At 39.7% G+C, this 25,696-nt stretch overlaps 2 protein-coding genes across 3 annotated transcripts; one reads left to right on the plus strand and one right to left on the minus strand.

Moving 5' to 3' along the window:
• The first annotated feature begins 3,227 nt into the window (after positions 1-3,227).
• LOC134328766 (serine/threonine-protein kinase pim-1-like) lies at positions 3,228-6,003 on the plus strand. Of its 2 annotated transcripts, none has more exons than XM_063009983.1 (10): positions 3,228-3,270; positions 3,391-3,499; positions 3,663-3,738; positions 3,868-4,083; positions 4,298-4,392; positions 4,570-4,620; positions 4,825-5,197; positions 5,287-5,463; positions 5,646-5,748; positions 5,949-6,003. In XM_063009983.1, the coding sequence occupies exons 2-10, from the start codon at positions 3,437-3,439 to the stop codon at positions 5,962-5,964; spliced, it is 1,170 nt and encodes a 389-aa protein (XP_062866053.1). In that variant the 5' UTR covers positions 3,228-3,270; positions 3,391-3,436; the 3' UTR covers positions 5,965-6,003. The 2 variants fall into 2 exon arrangements, with proteins under 2 accessions (XP_062866053.1, XP_062866052.1); XM_063009982.1 differs by having other exon boundaries at positions 5,646-5,754; positions 5,949-6,001.
• Positions 6,004-18,131: 12,128 nt separating this feature from the next.
• Positions 18,132-19,501, minus strand: LOC134328821 (serine/threonine-protein kinase pim-1-like). Its single transcript, XM_063010053.1, has 5 exons — positions 19,486-19,501; positions 18,909-19,281; positions 18,643-18,819; positions 18,358-18,460; positions 18,132-18,157 (listed from the first exon to the last, which is right to left on the minus strand). The coding sequence occupies exons 2-5, from the start codon at positions 19,240-19,242 to the stop codon at positions 18,142-18,144; spliced, it is 630 nt and encodes a 209-aa protein (XP_062866123.1). The 5' UTR covers positions 19,243-19,281; positions 19,486-19,501; the 3' UTR covers positions 18,132-18,141.
• Between the last annotated feature and the right edge of the window lie 6,195 nt (positions 19,502-25,696).

A 25,696-nucleotide genomic window follows, 5' to 3' on the forward strand; every position in this document is an offset into this window, starting at 1 on the left:
CAATACGGAGTTACATGCACAAATGCAATTTAAAACTTTACTGTGTAAAAGAAGCCTTATGTCAGTGGTGTCCAAACTTTTTTCTAGGAGGGCCAGATTTGATAATGTGAAAGTACCCGGGAGACAACAGTCCCTGATGACATTATTGAAAATAATAAAATATGCATATAAATACGCTGTTATTTAATCATTTCACACAGCGAATAACAACCAAATGTACGCATTCAGGTGAACAAATCAGAACATACAGAAAAAGCTATCTGAATTTCTAACTGAACTTTAAAACTTTCAGAAACTCTGTAAAATAAGACGGGGTACATTTACAAAAATAAAACTTAACGTGGCTTTATGTACTAAAAGGACGACACAGGAACTTCTCTAAATTATTACTGGGCATAAGTTCTCTCCATCACTCAAATTCTTAGGTCGTTGTTTTAGCACAATACGTCACGTTACATTTTGTTCCCGTTACAACCTGTGTCGCTTTTATCACCTCAACAAGTCTCATTCACGGTTTTGTCACTTCTCATGAATGCGTACTTACAGTGCTGCTGCCACCAATTAGTAAAAAGGAGAATTGCATCTTTTGCATCTTTTTTCTATTTGATTGTGCTAGTGGGCCACAACTAATGCAACTTAAGACAGAAGACGCGGGTCATATAAAATCCGACCTCGGGTCATGATTGTCCTGCGGGCCGGACTTTGGACGTGCCTGTCTTTTGTTAGCCATGTCCAAAAGTGGTGTCAGGTTCTCTGTGCTCAGCAGTATCTGGGATGGACCATCACACAGTGGAACGTTTATTGTGTTCAGACAAATCAGTATTTCAGATCTTTTTGGAAGAAATGAAGTAGATCTGGTAAAACATGTTAGTGCTTGTTTATTTTGGGTTTATATAGTTGGGTTTGGGTTTATATAATTTACATGAAAGTTTAAATGAACTGTGTTAGTGGATCCACCTAGTGACACAAAACCAAACCTACACCCACATCACCAGTTTCATACAACAGCATCAACTGTGTTATTCATAGTAATAAAATAATGAATAATAAAGTTTATACACAATTTAAACACAAAATGGTCGTACTGATAATTATTAATGATTTAAAACACTATTTTAAATAACTATATTAGTCTTTTATTAACTTAAGTTTAATTACTGGGTAAATAATGACTTCCATCCTAAAGCTTATTAATTATTGATATGAAGATTATAAAAACACAAATATAACACATTAATGTAATAAATACATAATCTATAGTGCAACATGTTCTTTACTGCTCTATAGAGGCTTTATTAAGGTATAAAAGCATTTTTTATTTATGATATTTTTAAGTCCTATTTTTTGGAATACGTGTGTGTGTGTGTGTGTGTGTGTGTGATTGTACAATACACACACAGTAACCACATGTAATATGTAATTGTGTGTGTGTGTGTAATATGTAATTGTGTGTGTGTGTGTGTGTGTGTGTGTTTAATGATACTGAGTGTACAATACACACACAGTAATCACGTGTAATATGTAATTGTGTGTGTGTGTGTGTGTTTAATGATACTGAGTGTACAATACACACACAGTAATCACGTGTAATATGTAATTGTGTGTGTGTGTGTGTGTTTAATGATACTGAGTGTACAATACACACACAGTAACCACATGTAATATGTAATTGTGTGTGTGTGTGTGTGTGTGTGTTTAATGATACTGATTGTACAATACACACACAGTAATCACATGTAATATGTAATTGTGTGTGTGTGTGTGTGTGTGTGTGTGTGTGTGTTTAATGATACTGATTGTACAATACACACACAGTAACCATATGTAATATGTAATTGTGTGTGTGTGTGTGTGTGTGTGTGTGTGTGTAATATGTAATTGTGTGTGTGTGTGTGTGTGTGTGTAATATGTAATTGTGTGTGTGTGTGTGTGTGTGTGTGTGTGTGATTGGCTGTAAATGGAGTTGAAGTTGTTTCAGCTCCACTGTAGAACTGGGTGACGTCACAGTCGCTGTTCTGAGCTCCTCTATTAAATCCTGATGGAATAAAAGTTGGGGTTTGGTGAAGCTGCTCTGTTTTCACCTCTTCACTCATCATGGCTGAGAAACAGAAGAGACGTGAGAACCAACGTGCTTCTTTAATGCAGAGATTCTTTTGTTGGCCGGTTTGTCTGACCCGTCCTCGGACGTCTTCTCAGGACGACCTGAATGAGGACAGCAAACAGAAATACGATGTGGACAGAGAGAACAGGATCGTTATGGAGGGATTTCTGTTCAAGAGGGCCAGCAATGTGTTTAAGACATGGAACAGGTTTGTAGAAAGCTCAAGTGGATTCAAAACGTTTTATTTTAATTAAATATCAGTATTTTTTATTCACTTATTCACTTAATTAACTGATCAAAATAAATAAATCCTCAGATAAAATATTATATTAGATAAAAAGTGATACACAAAACTTGTTGACATGAAATAAAGCACTGAACAAACCCTGATGTACTGAACAGTTTCATTCCTGCAGTAATATTGTCAGTAATATTCAGTAGCTGCAGCTGTTTCTGTGTTTCTGTGTTTTTCTCTGCAGGCGCTGGTTTATGATTAAGGACAATCAGCTCATTTACAAGAGCAAGTCTAAGGTGAGTCACATGACCTTTTCCAACCTGATTTCATTTTGGTCAGGGTCTCGGGGGTCTGGTTACACAGGGAAACACTGGACACAAGGCAGGAATCACCTGAACAAAGTGCCAATCATCACAGGGGCTTCAGCCACCAATCCTGAGACGTGGCCCATGACGTCTGTGTCGATGTCTGGCTGGTCAATAGCACTGCTGGGATTTAAATCAGTTAGGGATCACCACAGCAGATCATTCGTCTGAATCTTGTCCTGTCCTAAACACACTACTCTGTCCCTGCTCATGCAGAGCACCACTCACTCACCCATTTAATTACCCACGTACACACAGAGGCATTTCAGGGTAGCCACTCCACCTTCTGCATGTTTTGGGGTTGTGTAAGGTAACCAAAGTACCTGGAGGAACCTCATATAGACACAAGAACACTTTACATTCAGTAAAACTAAACATTATGCAGCATGAACTGTTAAAATGTGCTTTTAGGATCATCTGTTATTTTTTATTATATTATTTTTGTAAACTTTGTTTGTTTGTAACCAGCGTGAGGCGACTGTGCTGATAGAAGATGTGAGATTGTGTAGCATTGAACACCGTGAGAACATCAGACACAGCTTTCACTTCCAGCTGGTTTCACCCACTAAGTGAGTGCTGTTCAATAATAATACTCATTTATATATATTACATTTGTAAACACCTTTCTCACACAAAATACATAAATCGTTTAATTAAAATGTGTATTGTGTGTGTGTGTGTGTGTGAAGGAGGTGTTTTTTGAAAGCTGATTCAGAGGAGATTGGACAGGCTTGGATGAAAGTAATACAGAACATCATTACCAAGCCTGATGATGCTGGCAGATCAGACAGCTGGGAGGTAACACCTTCTGAGAATCACTGAGACGTGTATATATCTAATGATGTAATAATACAGCAACACAAAGTCTCTCATTTAAAAACATTAAGTGTGAATTGTGATGTTGTTCCCTGTATGATATTTTATTTGCATCTGTGTAACACCAGTATGATCTGTTTGATAGACACTAGACAGGAAGTCGTCATTGTCTGCAGTTAGTTCAGACTCAGATCAGCATCAAAAAGCATCTGAAGCTTCAGGTAATATTGAGATTGTAGCTAAATCAAACCTTACCTGCAGACTTTAGCTTCAAAATAGCTGAACTGTTTCTGTTTGACTGTTTCTGTTTCACCTTCTTCCCTCGACACCTTCCTACCTTTGACCTTTAGCCTCTGTAGCTGAGATCAGCCTTGGTGAAGTGATCTTTGAATGTGCTGCTGAGTTGAATGACTCTGATGCCTCTGTTGAGCGCGGTGGTAAGTATAGTACATACAGCTTTTCAGGGGTTTGTTCTGTAGGTGCAGAAGAAGAAATCCTGAGCAATGAAGAAAGCCCAGAGGATCCAACCACCAGCGTTCATTTCTTCAACATCCTGAACCATGAAGGTCAGTTTAATCTCCACTAATTCCTGTAATAATATATTGTTGTACATCTGTTACCTGCTACATCAACCAATAGAGATTATATTACACCTGCAGAAATACAGAATACAGCCAAACACCACTGACAGCCTTTATATAACAGATATTTAGTACTGCTGATATGCTGTACATTTTCTATGTGAATTTGACTTAAATGGAATAAAAATCACTTTTACAGAGAGTTTGGATTGTTGCTACACTGTGGGAGAGCTGCTGGGAGAAGGAGGCTGTGGTGCGGTTTATGCTGGTGTTTGTAATGCAGATGGGAAACAGGTGAACATCAGCACATAAACACAAGACAGGAAGTGTAGAGCATTACACATTAATAAGATACAATCAGAAGGAGAAATGTTCTATTTGGATGATAAGATTATTTAACTAAACCCTAATGTTTATTATTATTACTTCTGTACAACTAAATCCACTAATTGTGTTTGTATTTGTGAACAGGTTGCTGTGAAATATGTGCTGAAGGACCCCCGCGACAGATTCATCACTATTGTAAGTTCATCTTTTTCTTTTACTAATAAAGTATCACAAAGACTCAACAAGGTTTAAACAAGATAAAAACCTTCATAGACCAGATCTAGACCAAAACTGTTGGTTCACTTACTGCCTTAGACCAGTCCAGATCTTTACTAACAGACCTGCTCATCATAGTTTAGACCTACTACTGATTCCAAACCTTGTCTGTTGTTCTATTAGCCTGGAGAGACGTACCCACTTCCTGCGGAGGTGGCGTTAATGAAGATGGTATTCAAGCCACCTCACTGTAATTCTGTGCTGAAACTACTGGATTGGTTTGACACGCCCGAGCACTACATCCTAATCCTGGAGCGACCCATCCCCTGTATGGACCTCTTTGACTTCATTCAGCAGTTCCCAATGAATGAAGCTGTGGCTCAGCTCATCATGTGGCAGGTGGTTCTGGCTGCAATTCACTGCCATGATTGTGGAGTTTTTCACCGGGACATCAAGCCAGAAAATCTTCTGGTGAACACAGAGACACTGGAGGTCAAGCTGATCGACTTTGGCTGTGGGGACTTACACAAGGAAACAGCGTACACCTCATTTTCAGGTAAGTTCACCTCAGAAGTACTTAGTTACAGAATGAAATGGATTTGAGTGGAGAAGTATTTCTCTAAAGCATTTCTCCCTTTCACTCAGGCACTAAGTCATACGCTCCACCTGAGTGGATAGTTGAGAAGGAAATGTATGGCTGCCCTGCTACTGTGTGGAGTCTGGGCGTACTCCTGCACACCATAGTTTGTGGAGAGATGCCGTTCGGGGATGAAGTGGAGATTGTTGATGGGGGCCTGGACTTTTTACCTGAACTTTCTGATAGTAAGAAAATGGAAGCAGCTCACATTAAGATCTAGAAACACACAGTCTGTAAAACCTGCATGAAAACATGATTTAAAAAGTTTGATCAGGTTTATAACGTCATTACAATGATAGAAAGTGTAAATAAGAAATCTAGTTTTAAATACAACAACATTTTAATCTCATTTTATCACTGCACACAGCATGCTACCATCTGATAAGTAGGTGTCTGGAGAAACAGCCTGAAAAACGTCTCAGCCTTAAAGAAATCCTTCAGCATGAGTGGTTTACAGAGAACAGTATGAGGTTAGGGTTAGTAAGAATGAAACAGACTTAATAAGTTAGAACTAAAAGATCTTGTAATATGGTCTAGATCACAGAGAATGCTAATAAAGATTGTAATGCTAATATAATTAGGATAAGTAGAAGTAATAACATGAAGCTATTAAAATATTGATTGTATTTTGTGTTTCTGTAATGTAATTTCTTGTGTGTTTATTCTACAGGCATCTGCGTGGATGAAGATTATAGAAAGAAGACTGTGTGTGTGTGTGAAAGAGCTTAAATAAAAATAAAGGTTCTTGTGTAAATAACACCTGGTTTCATTGTAGTTTCATGTAACAATCACTGTGAATGTGAAGAAGATTCCTCAAGTTCTCAGAGACAAAATGATTAACAAAACACATGAACTGAAAGAGCTACAGAGCCACGACACAAATATTTTGTTAGTTCAGCTAGTTTATAATTGATCAAATATCTGTTAGTGTGAGAATTTATAAGTAAAAAGTTTCTGGAACCACAAATAGTTCCCAGACCTCTGCACCACACACTAGATTTTAAACAATCACTTAAAATAGATTTAGGTCGAACCAAAAACAGCAAAAACACAGACAATAAACAATTAACTACACAATCTCACTCAGCTCATTCTCCAATGGTTACCAGACCCACTGCAACCCTGACCAAGATAAAGCTTTGGTAAAACAGACTATGAATGAATGAATACAGAATAGTGCCACAATTATGTGACACCTAAGACCACCATCATCGTGCCTTTGTTAAAGAAGTGGTCAGTGTCCTGTCTCAACCACTATCGTCCTGTAGCTCTCACACCTCTTGTCATGAAGTGCTTTGAGAAACTCGTCATTAAGCATGTTAAGACCCCGCTGTCCCCCTCAATGGACCCACTGCAGTTCACGTATCATACCAACCGCTCAACAGATGATGCCATAGCCACCACACCTCATCTGGCTCTTACACATGTGGACAGAAATGACACATCTGTATGTTAGGATGCTGTTTAACTTCAGCTCAGCATTCAACACCATCATTCCTCAGCATCTGATTGGACAGCTGAGCTCACTGGGCCTGAACACCTCTCTCTGCAACTGCACACTCATACACACACACACTGCAAACACAAACACACACACACACACTGCAAACACACAATAGACACATGTATACATAGACATGCACACCCACAAACTCACATGCACACACACATACACACGCTCACACACATACATACATAGACATGCACACTCACAAACTCACATGCACACACACATACACACGCTCACACACATACATACAGGGGTTGGACAAAATAACTGAAACACCTGTCATTTTAGTGTGGGAGGTTTCATGGCTAAATTGGACCAGTCTGGTGGCCAATCTTCATTAATTGCACATTGCACCAGTAAGAGCAGAGTGTGAAGGTTCAATTAGCAGGGTAAGAGCACAGTTTTGCTCAAAATATTGCAATGCACACAACATTATGGGTGACATACCAGAGTTCAAAAGAGGACAAATTGTTGGTGCACGTCTTGCTGGCGCATCTGTGACCAAGACAGCAAGTCTTTGTGATGTATCAAGAGCCACGGTATCCAGGGTAATGTCAGCATACCACCAAGAAGGACAAACCACATCCAACAGGATTAACTGTGGAAGCAAGAGGAAGCTGTCTGAGAGGGATGTTCGGGTGCTAACCCGGATTGTATCCAAAAAACATAAAACCACGGCTGCCCTAATCACGGCAGAATTAAATGTGCACCTCAACTCTCCTGTTTCCACCAGAACTGTCCGTCGGGAGCTCCACAGGGTCAATATACACGGCCGGGCTGCTATAGCCAAACCTTTGGTCACTCGTGCCAATGCCAAACGTCGGTTTCAATGGTGCAAGGAGCGCAAATCTTGGGCTGTGGACAATGTGAAACATGTATTGTTCTCTGATGCATGCCCAGAGTGAAGCATGGGGGTGGATCAGTGATGGTTTGGGCTGCCATATCATGGCATTCCCTTGGCCCAATACTTGTGCTAGATGGGCGCGTCACTGCCAAGGACTACCGAACCATTCTGGAGGACCATGTGCATCCAATGGCGGCGCCGTGTATCAGGATGACAATGCACCAATACACACAGCAAGACTGGTGAAAGATTGGTTTGATGAACATGAAAGTAAAGTTGAACATCTCCCATGGCCTGCACAGTCACCAGATCTAAATATTATTGAGCCACTTTGGGGTGTTTTGGAGAAGCGAGTCAGGAAACGTTTTCCTCCACCAGCATCACGTAGTGACCTGGCCACTATCCTGCAAGAAGAATGGCTTAAAATCCCTCTGACCACTGTGCAGGACTTGTATATGTCATTTCCAAGACGAATTGACGCTGTATTGGCCGCAAAAGGAGGCCCTACACCATACTAATAAATTATTGTGGTCTAAAACCAGGTGTTTCAGTTATTTTGTCCAACCCCTGTACATACATATGCACACCCACAAACTCACATGCACACACACTCATATATACATCCACACTTAGATTCTGATACACAATTACGCTTACACAAATACACGTGTTGTACCCCTGAAAATGGGGAGAAATAATCACGAGAGTGATAAAGCGATGTTTTCTCAGTTAGAACTTTTACTGGAATGAATGAACAAATACATAAACCATTTACTCACATCTTAGCTACAGTACTCAAACATTTTAGTTACAATACTCAAATGTCAGATGCAAAAGTATATTTGTTACACTTATATAACAAAGAAACAAAAAAATACAATACCCTTTTAAAGGATGTCTATTATACATGTCTATTATACATAACACTCATATAATATACAATAGACTACATGTCATTTATAATGTTCCAAAATCATAACATCATATATATACAGTATATTATAATATACAACTCATTAACAATGTTTTCCTGAGATATTTATCACTTTTAACACTGGTAAGAAATGTGAAACTAAAACTGAGTTAACTCTCATTAAACTGACATGACTTACTACACGTCAATGTACAAACAATGTGCAAATACATTTATTAACATGCACATGTGGATTCACAAAATGGTGACTGCATTACAATTAACCATGAGTTTAATGCAGCTAACGAGCTGGGGCTTCATTCACACTCACACTCACACACTCACACACACACACACACACAAACTTCGCTACAACTTTCAAACTTGAACATACACTTTCTTCTGAAATCTGGACTTATATTAAAAAGCTATTACAATCACTGAACAAAATAAAATGCACACATTATACCTGAAAATGGGGAGAAATAATCACGAGAGTGATAAAGCGATGTTTTCTCAGTGAGAACTTTTACTGGAATTAGAAAAACACCACGATTTCCCCAGCATCACTAGTGGAGGAAAAACAATCGATCTCCGACTAGTGGATCAAGACCTGTGTCACAGATAACGCTACATAGATAATATAGCTTCACTTTTTAACCATTTAGGATCAACAAAACAATGGCTGAATTAAATGTTTTTAACATGTTAACACTTTTTTTATATAGTGCAAATTTTACTATTTTTTTAACAGCATGACAGTGCATTATCATTTTAACTTATCACACATGCATACATACTGTATGCACATATCACATATACATCAGTGCTTGTAACTTTGTGATCATTGGTATTCCTGGGTAAGGTAGGCTATTGGTTAAAGTATATTATTTGCTGTAACTTGTTTTAGAATAACTTGTCTTAGAATTTATCTCTGCAACTTTGATTATTAACTTGCTTAACTGTGGCTGCATTAATCTGTGTTCTGCTGATTGGTTAAAGTGGTTTCAGGTGACTGTTGTTAGGCCTGTTGTTAGAGGCCTAGGTGTGAATTGAGGGGCAGGGCTAAGCTTAGTATAAAATTAAAGACGTACCGTCTGTAGCGGCTGGTCTTCTCTATCACTAGGTTTTAATATCTGTCTGAATTGTTTAACCTATCTATCTTTTTTACTACTAATCTAAACTAACTTGGGTAAGTACTATCAGTCTCTGACATTGTCTAAACTATCTACTTTTCTCAGCATGTGCTACTCAAACATTCCTGTGCTTATATCTCACAGACCCTGCAGACATCAGAGGGCACATTATAGAAACAGCAACGCCAGCAACCTCATCTACCCCCAACTGTTGCAACAGTCTCAAACAGTGGTGGTAGGTGGGGTCTGGAATTGTCAATCAGCCGTCCAAAAAACTGACTTCATCTCAGCTTATGCACTTTCTCACAGCCTTGACTTCCTGGCACTGACTGAGACGTGGATCACCACCGAGAACTCAGCAACACCAGCAGCCTTATCCTCTGCCTACACCTTCTCTCATACACCGAGAGGATCTGGTAGGGGTGGTGGTACAGGTTTGCTCCTGACCAAGAAATGGCAATTCACTACTGTGAATGTTTCTCACCTTAACATTTCATCTTTCGAATTTCATGCTATTACTGTTACTTTTCCGATTACTCTTCATGTCATTGTTATTTACAGACCACCTGGTGCACTGGGAGACTTCATAGGAGAGCTGGATGTTCTTCTGAGTTTCTTCCCTTCAGATGGTACTCCTCTGACTGTTCTTGGTGACTTTAATCTACCTACACTTCACTCCTCCTGTCTTCTTCCTCTTCTTTCATCTTTCGACCTCCTCTTTAATCACAGCCCTCCGACACACAAAGGAGGCAATCTTCTGGACCTGGTCTTCAGCTGTCCAGCTTCTGTTCTGGACCTCACTGTCACCCCACTGCACCTCTCTGACCATCACTTTGTGTCCTTCTCTCTCTGTCTCCCAACTCTTCCTACCTCCAACCACACTTTCACCCTTACAACACGCCCCAATCTTCACTCTTTATCTTCCTCCCTGTTGATCTCCACCATCCTAACTTCACTACCTAACCCTGACATTCTTGCTACCCTTCCACTTAACTCTGCAACTAATACTCTACTTTCTTCTCTTTCAACATCTCTCGATCAGCTCTGTCCTCCTACCCTCAAATGAGGAAAACCTTCTCACCCTGCTCCTTGGCTTTCAGACGCATTGCGCAGCAACAGAAGAGAATTGAGGGCAGCTGAGAGAAAGTGGAGGAAATCTAAGCTTGGTGTTGATCTCCACTCCTACCACGATCTGCTGTCCAGGTTCTCATCTGATGTGACTGCTGCAAAAACATCTTTTTACAAAGCCAAGCTTGAACAATCTGCTGCTGACCCACGTAAGCTTCATGCTATCTTTTCCTCTCTTCTGAACCCTCCTCCTCCTCCCCCTTCTGCCTCTCTCACTGCTACTGACTTTGCAACATTTTTCCAGGACAAGATTGACAAAATCAATCAATCCTTGTCTCCGACAGGGACACAGCTCCTCTCATCCAGCAATCCCACTACATGCACACTTGACCCTATACCATCCACCATCCTCAAAGACCTCTCGCAGGACCTAATCCCCTTCATCACACCCATCATCAACAACTCCCTGACATCAGGTGTTGTCCCTACTGCTTTTAAGAAGGCTCAGGTCATTCCCCTTCTTAAGAAACCTACACTAGACACTATAGACATTAACAACTACAGACCTGTCTCACTCCTCTCTTTTCTATCCAAAATTCTTGAACGTGCTGTCTATAACCAACTATCTGCCTTTCTTACTCAGAATGATCTCCACGATCCGTACCAGTCTGGCTTCAAGGCAGCACATTCTACAGAAACAGCACTTGTAGCTGTTACTGAGAAGCTTCATGCAGCCAAAGCAGCCAAACTGTCATCTGTTCTTATTCTTCTTGACCTTTCTGCAGCCTTCGACACAGTGAATCACGGCATTCTCCTGACCACTCTCTCCAACCTTGGAGTAACAGGTTCAGCATGGCAATGGATGGCCTCCTACCTGGAAGGGCGCTCCTACCAAGTGTCATGGAGGGGATCCATATCTACCCCATGCACTCTCTCAACCGGTGTTCCTCAGGGCTCTGTACTTGGCCCACTTCTCTTCTCTATCTACACCCGCTCTCTGGGTAAGGTCATAGCCTCCCATGGCTTCTCCTACCACTCCTATGCAGATGACTGACACTCAGCTTGTTCTGTCATTTCCTTCTTCAGACACGCAAGTCTCAGCTCGCATCTCAGCATGTCTGCGAGATATCTCACAATGGATGTCAGCTCATCATCTAAAACTTAATCCCAGCAAGACAGAGATGTTGCTCATTCCTGGAGATCTGTCTCCAACCCAGGACCTAGTCATTTCTCTGGATGACTTCCAGATTAGACCATCTGATAAGGTAAGAAGTCTTGGTGTTGTCCTGGATAACCAGCTGACCTTCTCTCCTTATATAGCCAACATGACGAGATCGTGCCGGTTCCTCCTGTACAACATCAGGAAGATTCGGCCATTTCTCTCCAGAGAAGCTACCCAGATTCTGGTGCAATCACTTGTAATCTCTCGGTTGGACTACTGCAACTCCCTCCTGGCAGGAGTTTCCATGGCCACTATTAAACCCTTACAGCTCATTCAAAATGCAGCTGCCCGTCTGGTCTTTAACCAACCTAAACACTGCCACATCACACCACTGCTGCGTTCTCTTCACTGGCTTCCTGTAGCTGCACGCATTCAGTTTAAAACACTGACGCTCGCCTACAAAGCCAAAAATGGACCAGCCCCAAGCTACCTTCGGGGTCTAATCAAACCCCGCTCTGTACCACGCAACCTCCGAGCCTCTAGTCTAGCTCGACTTGAGCCTCCATCCAGGACTAAAGGAAGACAAGCATCAAGGCTGTTCTCTGTTCTAGCGCCCAAATGGTGGAACGAACTTCCTCTGTCTGTCCGAACAGCTGAGTCTCTTGCTGTCTTTAAAAAACGATTAAAAACCCACCTTTTTACTAAACACTTAGGCTGACTTGTACTTATTTACTAACACTTTATTCCAATGTTTTCCATTTAAAAAAAAAAAAAAAAAAAAAAGGCACTTTGGTTCTAACAGGTCTTAGCAGAGTTGTGTTCTTCGACTGTTGTCTGTCTAAACTTAAGGAATGAAATGTTCACTATGGAAGCACTTCTGTAAGTCGCTCTGGATAAGAGCGTCTGCTAAATGCTGAAAATGTAAAATGTTAATGTAAATGTACATACACACGCTAAACCTCGTATACACACACACACACATACACACACACACACACACCCCTGGCTGTATTTGGAAAACAGTCCCCGAATTATTTTATATGTTTAAGAAATCTCTTTCTTTGAGGTAATGTAAGGATTTAAAAAAGAAACTACTTATCAATACTTAGTTATTCTTATTCAAACCAGTGTTAATTTTGACATCAAATTATGATTTAGTTTTAGTCATAATCTGTTGACTAAAATGTCATTTAGTTTTAGTCATAATTTAGTCATCTGAATTGTTTTAGTTTTAGTCTAGTTTTAGTCGACTAATTATCATAAGACTTTAGTCGACTAAATCTACAGTCGATTCAGTCGACTATCAGAATCAGAATCAGAATACTTTATTGATCCCAGAGGGAAATCGCAGACTAAAATACATATTTGTTTGTTTGTTTATTAGGATTTTAACGTGATGTTTTACACATTGGTTACATTCATGACAGGAACGGTAGTTACTCATTACACAAGTTTATTTGATTCACAAGGTTATATCGAACACAGTCATGGACAAATTTAGTATCTTCAATTCACCTCACTTGCACGTCTTTGGACTGTGGGAGGAAACCGGAGCACCCGGAGGAAACCCACGCAGACATGAGGAGAACATGCAAACTCCACACAGAAAGAACCTGTAAGTACTAACATGAATCTGGGGATCAAACCCAGGACCTTCTTGCTGTGAGGCGACAGCGCAACCCACTTAGCCATCGTGCCGCCCTAAAATACACATAAAGGGTGTAAAATGTAAATGCTTTTTCATCACTTCCCTTAAATTATTTAAGTCATTATACAGTATACACTTACACACAATGAAACATTTTTAACCAGTTATTGAATATCATTAATGTTTGAATGTGCAATACACACAAAACCAAATTTAACTTATTTCAGACAACATCTTTATTTACCTGAACTTGCTTATTGAGCATAACAATAACAAGATATTAATGACCAGTAGGCCTGCTCTGCCTGAAAAATATATGCATTGTTCATAACAAATTGCATATTACATTCTTTATAAAACTGGGTACCGTAAAAGCAGCTGTGCCGTTATGTTGCCATTATACTGCCAGCGGTGCCAGATGTTGTTCCAGATTTGTTGTGTTTTTACCCGAGATCGTTTAGTCTCGTTTTTATTCGTTGACGAAAGTGTAGATTTATTTCGTCATAGTTTTTATCCTTTTTTGTAGTTTTTATTTGGTTATCGTCTCTTTTTTGTCATGAAAAAAAGGTTCGTTGACGAAAACTGTGACGAAAATCATTCGTCAACGAAATTCAAAACTATTCGAAATTCAAAGATTCAAACTATACTCCTATTTAAACAAACAAAAACAAAAACAAAAAAAATACTAAAATTACCCTATATATACTGTATATATATATATATATTAGGGCTGTCAAACGATTAAAATTTTTAATCGCGATTAATCTCAGAATTTTACATAGTTAATCGCGATTAATCGCATTAAAAAAAAATCTGTGTAAATGTTATAGAAAACAAGGATTTTTAAGTGAAATGTTACAATTAAAATGGTGAACATATTTTATGCTAAATGTACTGATGTTAAAAACTGCTGGGACAAGAGAAAACTGTAAGGGAGTTTTATTCACTCACATATTAGGCAGTAATACTATCTAGCAGAGACCCTTGACTTCGTATAAATGTCAGATGCGCAGTTATTGTAACAGACTTTTCTGTGGTTTTATCGTGACGATGGTTTGATGGACGTTTCTACACGAAGTGAGCGTGTTTTCACTAGGGATGCATCGATACCATTTTTTCCCAACCGAGTACGAGTACAAGTATTTTTGTACTCGCCGATACCGATACCTATTTAGAATGATGCAATCTGGAGCATTATGGAATAGTGTAGTTTTTAGTGTAAAATAGTGCAGTGGAACAGTTGCTTGCCATCACTAATTGTAAAAAAAAAAACACCGCACAGACATCATTGAGAAAGCTTCTGACAAGCTAACGTAAACGTTCATTAATAAACGCACGTCATTAACGTTGTGCACATCATACATGCGATGCGATTCTGCTGATTGAAATATTTACTTTAAAAAGATAATACAGTCCGATCCCATCTGAGCCGATTCTATCAGCACGTTCGTGGTTCACCTCGGTAAATCGTAAACGACTCTGAGTCGACTCCCGCTCTGTGGTAATAACCAGTATAATTAAGCCTGAGCTTTATCAGGTAAGCGAGTCACACAGAATGTTCTGTAGTATTTGGTGTTTATTTACAACCGCATCATTCATCATAACAGTAAACACGGAGAGATGACTGAGAAAAGAAACTTACGCTGCGCTTACAATGAATCGATTCCTGAATCACTTGTATCGACACTGTGAACAGAGTATTGAACACAAACAGCGGTCGCGGCTTTTGTAACCGGTTTATCTTCACTGTTAGCTCTATTTTTAAGGGTTTTTTTGTCAAACGGAACTAAATAACATTAAACGTGCGTGTGAGCGTGGTCAGTGAGAATAATTCAATCTGTCTCCCGTGGGTGAAAAATGAATTGCTTTAGTTTTAGAAGTGAAAAAATCTCGTAATGTAATTAGTGTGTTAACGGCACTATTTTTTTTTATCGCGTTAAATTGAGATTGCGTTAATGCGTTATTATCGCGTTAACTTCGACAGCCCTAATATATATATATATATATATATATATATATACATACATACACACACACATACAGGGGTTGGACAAAATAACTGAAACACCTGTCATTTTAGTGTGGGAGGTTTCATGGCTAAATTGGACCAGTCTGGTGGCCAATCTTCATTAATTGCACATTGCACCAGTAAGAGCAGAGTGTGAAGGTTCAATTAGCAGGGTAAGAGCACAGTTTTGCTCAAAATATTGCAATGCACACAACATTATGGGTGACATACCAGAGTTCAAAAGAGGACAAATTGTTGGTGCACGTCTTGCTGGCGCATCTGTGACCAAGACAGCAAGTCTTTGTGATGTATCAAGAGCCACGGTATCCAGGGTAATGTCAGCATACCACCAAGAAGGACAAACCACATCCAACAGGATTAACTGTGGACGCAAGAGGAAGCTGTCTGAAAGGGATGTTCAGGTGCTAACCCGGATTGTATCCAAAAAAAATAAAACCACGGCTGCCCAAATCACGGCAGAATTAAATGTGCACCTCAACTCTCCTGTTTCCACCAGAACTGTCCGTCGGGAGCTCCACAGGGTCAATATACACGGCCGGGCTGCTATAGCCAAACCTTTGGTCACTCGTGCCAATGCCAAACGTCGGTTTCAATGGTGCAAGGAGCGCAAATCTTGGGCTGTGGACAATGTGAAACATGTATTGTTCTCTGATGAGTCCACCTTTACTGTTTTCCCCACATCCGGGAGAGTTACGGTGTGGAGAAGCCCCAAAGAAGCGTACCACCCAGACTGTTGCATGCCCAGAGTGAAGCATGGGGGTGGATCAGTGATGGTTTGGGCTGCCATATCATGGCATTCCCTTGGCCCAATACTTGTGCTAGATGGGCGCATCACTGCCAAGGACTACCGAACCATTCTGGAGGACCATGTGCATCCAATGGTGGTGCCGTGTATCAGGATGACAATGCACCAATACACACAGCAAGACTGGTGAAAGATTGGTTTGATGAACATGAAAGTGAAGTTGAACATCTCCCATGGCCTGCACAGTCACCAGATCTAAATATTATTGAGCCACTTTGGGGTGTTTTGGAGAAGCGAGTCAGGAAACGTTTTCCTCCACCAGCATCACGTAGTGACCTGGCCACTATCCTGCAAGAAGAATGGCTTAAAATCCCTCTGACCACTGTGCAGGACTTGTATATGTCATTTCCAAGACGAATTGACGCTGTATTGGCCGCAAAAGGAGGCCCTACACCATACTAATAAATTATTGTGGTCTAAAACCAGGTGTTTCAGTTATTTTGTCCAACCCCTGTATATATATATATATATATATATATATATATATATATATATATATATTTCCAGTACATTAACCACTAGGACATTAATCCAACTAATGGATTAAAGCAACAACAGATTAAAATGATGATAAACAAAGTGATGATTCTTATTAATGATGTTAAATATAGAAGATGATGATAATGTGAGTATTTGATAAAAGATGCAGTATGCCCTCTGACACATAGTGGTCACTACAGTGGCGGCTATTTAATAGCTGTTTTTGCTAACTACGGTAGCAACTTAAATAGTTGGAACGATGCAGTTGTGATGCAAGTGTTTCCCGAAACCGTAGTTCGAACTACTGTGATAACTGCGTTGGTAAGTTGCTTTGTGTGTGTGTGTGTGTGTGTGTGTGTGTGTGTGTGTGTTTGTGTTTGTGTGTGTGTGTGTTTGTGTATGAGTGTGCAGTTGCAGAGAGAGGTGTTCAGGCCCAGTGAGCTCAGCTGTCCAATCAGATGCTGAGGAATGATGGTGTTGAATGCTGAGCTGAAGTTAAACAGCATCCTAACATACAGATGTGTCATTTCTGTCCACATGTGTAAGAGCCAGATGAGGTGTGGTGGCTATGGCATCATCTGTTGAGCGGTTGGTATGATACGTGAACTGCAGTGGGTCCATTGAGGGGGACAGCGGGGTCTTAACATGCTTAATGACGAGTTTCTCAAAGCACTTCATGACAAGAGGTGTGAGAGCTACAGGACGATAGTGGTTGAGGCAGGACACTGACCACTTCTTTAACAAAGGCACGATGATGGTGGTCTTAGGTGTCACATAATTGTGGCACTATTCTGTATTCATTCATTCATAGTCTGTTTTACCAAAGCTTTATCTTGGTCAGGGTTGCAGTGGGTCTGGTAACCATTGGAGAATGAGCTGAGTGAGATTGTGTAGTTAATTGTTTATTATCTGTGTTTTTGCTGTTTTTGGTTCGAACTAAATCTATTTTAAGTGATTGTTTAAAATCTAGTGTGTGGTGCAGAGGTCTGGAAACAATTTGTGGTTCTTTACTTATAAATTCTCACACTAACAGATATTTGATCAATTATAAACTAGCTGAACTAACAAAATATTTGTGTCGTGGCTCTATAGCTCTTTCAGTTCATGTGTTCTGTTAATTCTTTTGTCTCTGAGAACTTGATGAATCTTCTTCACATTCACAGTGATTGTTACATGAAACTACAATGAAACCAGGTGTTATTTACACAAGAACCTTTATTTTTATTTAAGGTCTTTCACACACACACACAGTCTTCTTACTATAATCTTCATCCACGCAGATGCCTGTAGAATAAACACACAAGAAATTACATTACAGAAAAACTAAATACAATCAATATTTTAATAGCTTCATGTTATTACTTCTACTTATTCTAATTATATTAGCATTACAATCTTTGTTAGCATTCTCTGTGATCTAGACCATATTACAAGATCTTTTAGTTCTAACTTATTAAGTCTGTTTCATTCTTACTAACCCTAACCTCATACTGTTCTCTGTAAACCACTCATGCTGAAGGATTTCATTAAGGCTGAGACGTTTTTCAGGCTGTTTCTCCAGACACCTACTTATCAGATGGTAGCATGCTGTGTGCAGTGATAACATGAGATTAAAATGTTGTTGTATTTAAAACTAGATTTCTTATTTACACTTTCTATCATTGTAATGACGATATAAACTTGATCAAACTTTTTAAATCATGTTTTCATGCAGGTTTTACAGACTGTGTGTTTCTAGATCTTAATGTGAGCTGTTTCCATTTTCTTACTATCAGAAAGTTCAGGTAAAAAGTCCAGACCCCCATCAACAATCTCCACTTCATCCCCGAACGGCATCTCTCCACAAACTATGGTGTGCAGGAGTACGCCCAGACTCCACACAGTAGCAGGGCAGCCATACATTTCCTTCTCAACTATCCACTCAGGTGGAGCGTATGACTTAGTGCCTGAGTGAAAGGGAGAAATGCTTTAGAGAAATACTTCTCCACTCAAATCCATTTCATTCTGTAACTAAGTACTTCTGAGGTGAACTTACCTGAAAATGAGGTGTACGCTGTTTCCTTGTGTAAGTCCCCACAGCCAAAGTCGATCAGCTTGACCTCCAGTGTCTCTGTGTTCACCAGAAGATTTTCTGGCTTGATGTCCCGGTGAAAAACTCCACAATCATGGCAGTGAATTGCAGCCAGAACCACCTGCCACATGATGAGCTGAGCCACAGCTTCATTCATTGGGAACTGCTGAATGAAGTCAAAGAGGTCCATACAGGGGATGGGTCGCTCCAGGATTAGGATGTAGTGCTCGGGCGTGTCAAACCAATCCAGTAGTTTCAGCACAGAATTACAGTGAGGTGGCTTGGATACCATCTTCATTAACGCCACCTCCGCAGGAAGTGGGTACGTCTCTCCAGGCTAATAGAAAAACAGACAAGGTTTGGAATCAGTAGTAGGTCTAAACTATGATGAGCAGGTCTGTTAGTAAAGATCTGGGCTGGTCTAAGGCAGTAAGTGGACCAACAGTTTTGGTCTAGATCTGGTCTATGAGGGTTTTTATCTTGTTTAAACCTTGTTGAGTCTTTGTGATACTTCATTAGTAAAAGAAAAAGATGAACTTACAATAGTGATGAATCTGTCACAGGCAGGGCTGGACTGGGAACAAAATTCAGCCCTGGACTTTTTTCTCGACCAGCCCACTACAAGCACATCGCACCACACATATGAAACCCCATAACCCCCCCCCCCCCCCCCCCCGCCCGGAACACATTAAGGCAGAAAAACCTTTATATTGGCCTTGCATATTAGATGCACCATCGGTGGCATGTCCAATACACTTGCTCATGTCCAACTTCAGCTTTTCAAGTACTTCACGAAGCAGACTGACAAAATACTGTCCAGTAGCTTCTTTGCACTTAACAACAGCAACAAGTCTTTCATTGACTGTGTCTGTGACATATCTCAGAATGACAGAACATTGGTCTTGAGAGGTGATGTCCTGTGTTGTGTCAATCTGAACAGAAAACATTCCAGCCTTCTGAACATCATTTGAAATGGATTCCTGGATAAGTTGCTGAACGGTTTCAATGACTTTACTGACAGTTGTTTTAGAAAGAAATGTAACCAGAGAACCTTTTCCCCTTCCTGACTCAGCACACTTCTTGCTTTTCTCAATACTGGCACTTAAGTGTTCTTTCAGGCAAACATCATACTTTCCCAGGAGACAAACAAGCTCTAGAAAGTTACCATGATCAGCACTAGTGTCTTCTAGGTTATATGCTGCATCATTCTCCACCCTATAGCTAAGTCCCCGCTTGCCTATAAATTTTACTATATCCACTATGCGCTCCAGAATCTGCCGGTTTTTTCGTACTTGTTCTTTTTTAGCCATTAGCTGTCTGCCACTCAGCAAGCTTTGTATGTCTGATTTGGTAGCCTGAAGAAAATATGCTTCAGCACAATTTCCATGTAGGAAGCTTTTTTCATGCTCTTCTATGCGCTGATGTACTGTATGTTTCCAATCTGTCATGCCAGTAATGAATGAGCTGTTGTCGGTGGACTTTCCAAATGCCATGCAAACAAAACAATACAGCATATGCCTCTCCTGGCAGTAAGTAAGCCACTTTCTACTGGTGCCATCCTTGCACCAAAACACTTTTTTTACCAGTGGACAAATCGCATTTTGTTGAGGATGGTGCTTAAGAAACAACTTTAAATTATCTGGTGTGGGCCGAGTGTAGTAGTTTATCTCTTTTTCACTCCCTTCATTTACTGTGCTGTCATGTGTGTTGTCTTTCTCAGTCTCCCTGACTTGCTCTATTCTTGCACTTCTCTCTTGAGTCTCACTGACTGTCTCTTTGGTTGCCCTCTCCTCCTCTGCATTTCTCTTCTTAATCTCACCAGCTTTCTCCTCTGTTGCAGTTCTCTCTTTACTTTGCCTGACTAGCTTCTCTTCCAGTGAACTCTCCCTGACTGTGAGAGCTGATACCACTGAACTTTTCTCCCTCTCCTGGCTCTCATTCTCTTCAAGGTTAATTTGTGTTTTATTGGGCTTAGCCTGAGTAAGATACAAAAAATTTTAGATGATTGATAGTTTTCATCTATCTTACCACTAAAGTTAATAACTCACTATAATAAAAATTTTAATAATAAAAAACTAAAACTAATAACTAAGCAAAATTTTTAATTATGCACATTTTTTATTGCAAGAACATGATTGCCAATAAAAACATTCATACATTTATGATAAAATTATTTAATCTAAATTATTTTTAGAAAGCCAGCCAATGCCTATATAGAGTTGTTAACAGCTACCCATCTTTCAGCCAGTTATTTTAAAAAGTTTGTTCACATTAACTGGTAAGAGTAAGGATCTTTATCTGTTCATAACCCTGCTACTGAAAACAGGCGCTCATAATATGAACCATTTTTAGATGCAACACCAGAGGAGTAACTAGGAGCTCAGGAGCCCCAGTGCAAAAAACATGTTGGGCCCCCTCAACAAACTGCATATGTTGATAGCTGATCAGATTGAATTAAAAGTTTTCACTCAGAAGTTACACTTTAAATTTCTGCCTCTGGTATTTTTAATGCACAGTTTTAGTTATTTTAATTTTACGTAACGTAAATATTGTAATATAATAATAATGACCTGCCGAGTGCAGCCAATGCTATACTAAGAAAAAAGAATGTTGTTTTCTAACGTCTCACCTGTCGTGTAATGTGAATTACAAATATATTGTCTGGCCCTTTAAGAATGTTAAGTGTACTATAGGGCGCAGGGAGCGAGTGTGTAGGGAAGAGATCTGAAATTACACAGTGTCCGGCTGTGTTTATTTTGTTCTGTTATTCAGCGTTCTGCTTCAGGCACTTTTAAGAAACACAAATTACCACAGAGACACACATTTACGTGGCACAAACAGCCCAATAAAAATATTTATTTCCAACACTTTCCTTTGGGATTAATAGTTCTATCCATCTATCACACACAATTACAAATTCTACAATATTTCTTAAAGTTTACAGTTTCCTAAATGGTTCTATTGGATTTCCACATCCTGTCTCATGAAACCGCAAGAAATAAAAATCAGTCTTTAAACCTTTAACACTGGTAAATATGCTTTTTTCGCCCTTTAATTCACACGCGATTCACGTTTGTTCCAAATTAGTGCATTGCTCCGATGAGCAAAGAAATAAATCGCATGTGTAAATACTTTAATATGTTGACAAAGGAAATGAACCATGTGAGCTCTGCACATAATCACTCTAAAACATGTCCTGAACTACTGCATTTTCCTTTCTGTATTATAGAGGACAAGATGAGGAGCAGACACTAATGGTACCATCTCAAATTATATCCTCCGCCCTATGTAGTGCACTATGTTGGACATGACCGTAGAACTTTCACAAAAATCGTCCTTAAAACGGCTGCTTTAAAGCCCCCGGTATCCAAGAGTAGCTTAGATAACTACTTATTCATCATTCAGTGCCTGTTAAAAGAAATGTTTTGTACTTTTAGGAAGTACACTAAGTAGGGCATAGGCGACATTTGAGATGGGCCCACAGTCTCTTATTAACCGGCGTTACTAACGAAGTAGAGGCTCTAAACTCTAACTACACCTTTTCTGCTCTTTGGCTGTGCTGTACTACCTCTCTGCCAAACAGGTTGTCCAGTGTCTTGCACTTTTCTGCATCTGCTTGCAGCTTCTTCTTTTTTTTCTTATCACGGGCTTTTTCTGCTCCTCCTTTTCGCTTTTTCGACCCTTTCTCCATCTCGCACTCATTCCTGTATTTTTTGTACCGGTGCTTGTGATTACGGGTCATCCGTTGGGAGGGACATTTCTGTGATTGGCCAATGGACATGCAGCGAGGATACTGTGGTGGGCCAATGCACACTTCAGGATTATTATTCAGGAATATTTAAAACAGAATTTACGGCCCACATACAGAGCGGCCCACCGGGAAAATTCCCGACCCTCCCGATGGCCAGTCCATCCCTGGCCCCTGCTGTTCGTGGCCGGAGCCGCTACTGTCACCGCAGGAGTTTATTATTTCTATAACAGCTTCACCGATCAGCAGCAGAGGAAAATGATGGAGGATGAAGCAACACAGACTCATCCTGAAGGTAACCAAAGTATAAACGGTGTGTTCACTAAAAGGAAACTGTATGATCACACACACACGTACATATTATATAGTGTAATACAGAACAGTTGTCGCCCTCTTGTGGCACGTTTGGAGAATTGTTAATAAAAGTAATATATGGTAATATTATATTAGGACAGTTGAAGTCTAGTTGTTAAGGTACTGGACTAGTACTCAGAAGGTTGCCGGTTCAAGACTCACCTCTGCCAGGTTGCAACTGCTGGGCCCTTAACCCTTAATTGCTTACTCTGTATACTGTTCCAACTGTAAGTCGCTTTGGATGAAAGTGTCTGCTAAATGTAATACTAGAACCTGTGACCATGTTAAAAAAAATCCTTGTAATGTCGCCCTCTTGTGGTACTTGTGGAGAATTTTACATAAAAAGTAATATGATTTGGTAATATGAGATCTTGTGACCATGTTAAACCCTTTCATGCATGAAATCTAACAACATGAATCAAGATTTTTTTCCAACATGGTTTAATTGTCCTTTTAGGCTGATCTGTCATTTCCCTGAAACTTTCATCTGTTCTCAGAGCTGCATGTTTTTATGGGAAAGTCATTCTATGTTGAATATATACACCTGACTGGATACATTTATCACACCCAGAATAACCTGTGTGGGACTTAATAGCCTTGACAGTAGCTCTTGCTGGTGCATCACAGATAACTGCACTCACTTTCAGGAACAATCGTTTCCCATTATGCATAAATCCTGATTGTAACTGTTTCAGCTCTGCAACAACCTCTCCCAAATAATCAGTTAAAGATGTTGGCTTTGAAACTCCGCCATAAAGAGCTATTAGGAAAAGCTGTCTATGTAATTCATGCACTAGTCCTAAGACAGGCCAAAACTGGTATTTAGAGCTTTTGAAAAGTGGGAGACCATCAATGTTTATTTGCATTTTAAAAATGTGGTTGTTCTTTACATGTGTCCCAAATCGCATCAGAGATGACATTAAGGTGGTCAGAAACCCAAAGTAGTGGTAGACCCCCCATGATTTCCTTTGTATCACATACTTTGTCTTTGTCCTAGTAATGTCCTAGCGTCCTTTGGCAAGTAAGGATGGTGAATTCTAAGAATAGACAGGAGGGCAGAGAGGGCAACTAATGTTACACCAAACTGTACTGCCCATTTTGCCAAGGATGCAACTAGATCAAGCCCGTGGTCCTGTCCATCAGTCATCCTCACTCTCACTAACTGAGTCTTCACTGAATTTATTATTATTATTATTTTTTTTTGAAACTCACATTTTTATTGAACTTTTTACTTACATACATATACACTTAAAGAGAATGTATGTGGCAAACAGAAATTAAAAAACAAAAATATATCAGATATGGTTACAGGTATCATTTATCAAAATACAAATACATAGAGGTAAATCAGTCAATCCTTAAGCATCATTCACTGTGTCATGTGTCCATTTTTCCCATTTACTCACAAAGACATTTTCTCTTAGTCTAAGCCGATAGGTCATTTTCTCCATAGTATAGACCTCTCTTATGATCTTTAGCCACTGGGCTATAGTGGGAGGTTCAGTTTTACACCAGTTTCTTGTTATTGCTTTTTTACATGTGATCAATAATATTTTGGTTAAGTATCTATCTTTTTCTGAGACATAATCGTTTAAATTTCCAAGATACATAACTTTACATTCCTTGGGTATTACATATCCTAGAATGTCTTTCAACATGTTATTTACATTTCCCCAGAATGTGCTAAGTTTATGGCATTTCCAAAATATGTGTGCATGGTTTGCTTCTCTCTCTCCGCATAAGCGCCAACATGTATGTTGTGAACCAGTTTGTTTACTCTTTAATTTAGGTGTGATAAAGTAACGGGTCAGGTTTTTCCATCCAAATTCCCTCCATGTTCTCGAGTTTGTAGTTGTGTGTTGTGTCTCACACATATCGTGCCATTCATCTAGAGTAATGTTAATGTTCAATTCCCTCTCCCACTTCTCCTTTATGTATAGAGTAGAGGCAGCTTCTGAGTGTCCTAGACTTCGGTACAGCACTGAGACTGCCTTGAGTTTAGTTCCACTGTATGTCCTGGTCATCACATCAATTATATCATTCAAGGTTTTCCCTATTTGTATTTCCTTAGTAAAATAATCCCTTAGCTGCAGGTATCTAAAGTGATCTCCATTTTCTAATCCATACCGTGTTTTTAGTTCCTGAAAGTTCTTTACATTCCCATTCTCTATCAAAGTGCACATAGCTGTAAGCCCTTTTCTACCCCAATTTCTAAAGTTGTGATCATTCAAGCCTGGCTTAAATCGATCATCATATGCAAACCAACTCAACAATTTTAAATCTTTTTCTAATTTGTGGTGTTTGACAAGATCAAACCAGATATTCAATGTGTGCAAAGTTATTGGATCAATCGTGTCTTGTAGTGACATCTTTAGTTTAACGTTGCCAATCAGTACCTGAATTGGAATGTCTGTCACCACTCTCTCAATATCTTTCCACTTTGCACTATAATCCTCATCACACCACTTGACTATTGGTCTGAGCTGTGCTGCATGATAATAGTCTTTTAAATTAGGGAGTGCCATACCTCCTTTGTCCTTTTCTAAGTGTAGTGTACAATATCTTATTCGTGGTTTTTTCCCATCCCATATGAATCTAGAAATCATTTTATCCCATGTTTTGAACTTTTCTTGTGGAATCCTAATAGGTA

Source organism: Trichomycterus rosablanca, chromosome 15 (genome assembly GCF_030014385.1).
Source record: "Trichomycterus rosablanca isolate fTriRos1 chromosome 15, fTriRos1.hap1, whole genome shotgun sequence".
NCBI classification, from domain to species: Eukaryota; Metazoa; Chordata; class Actinopteri; order Siluriformes; family Trichomycteridae; genus Trichomycterus; species Trichomycterus rosablanca.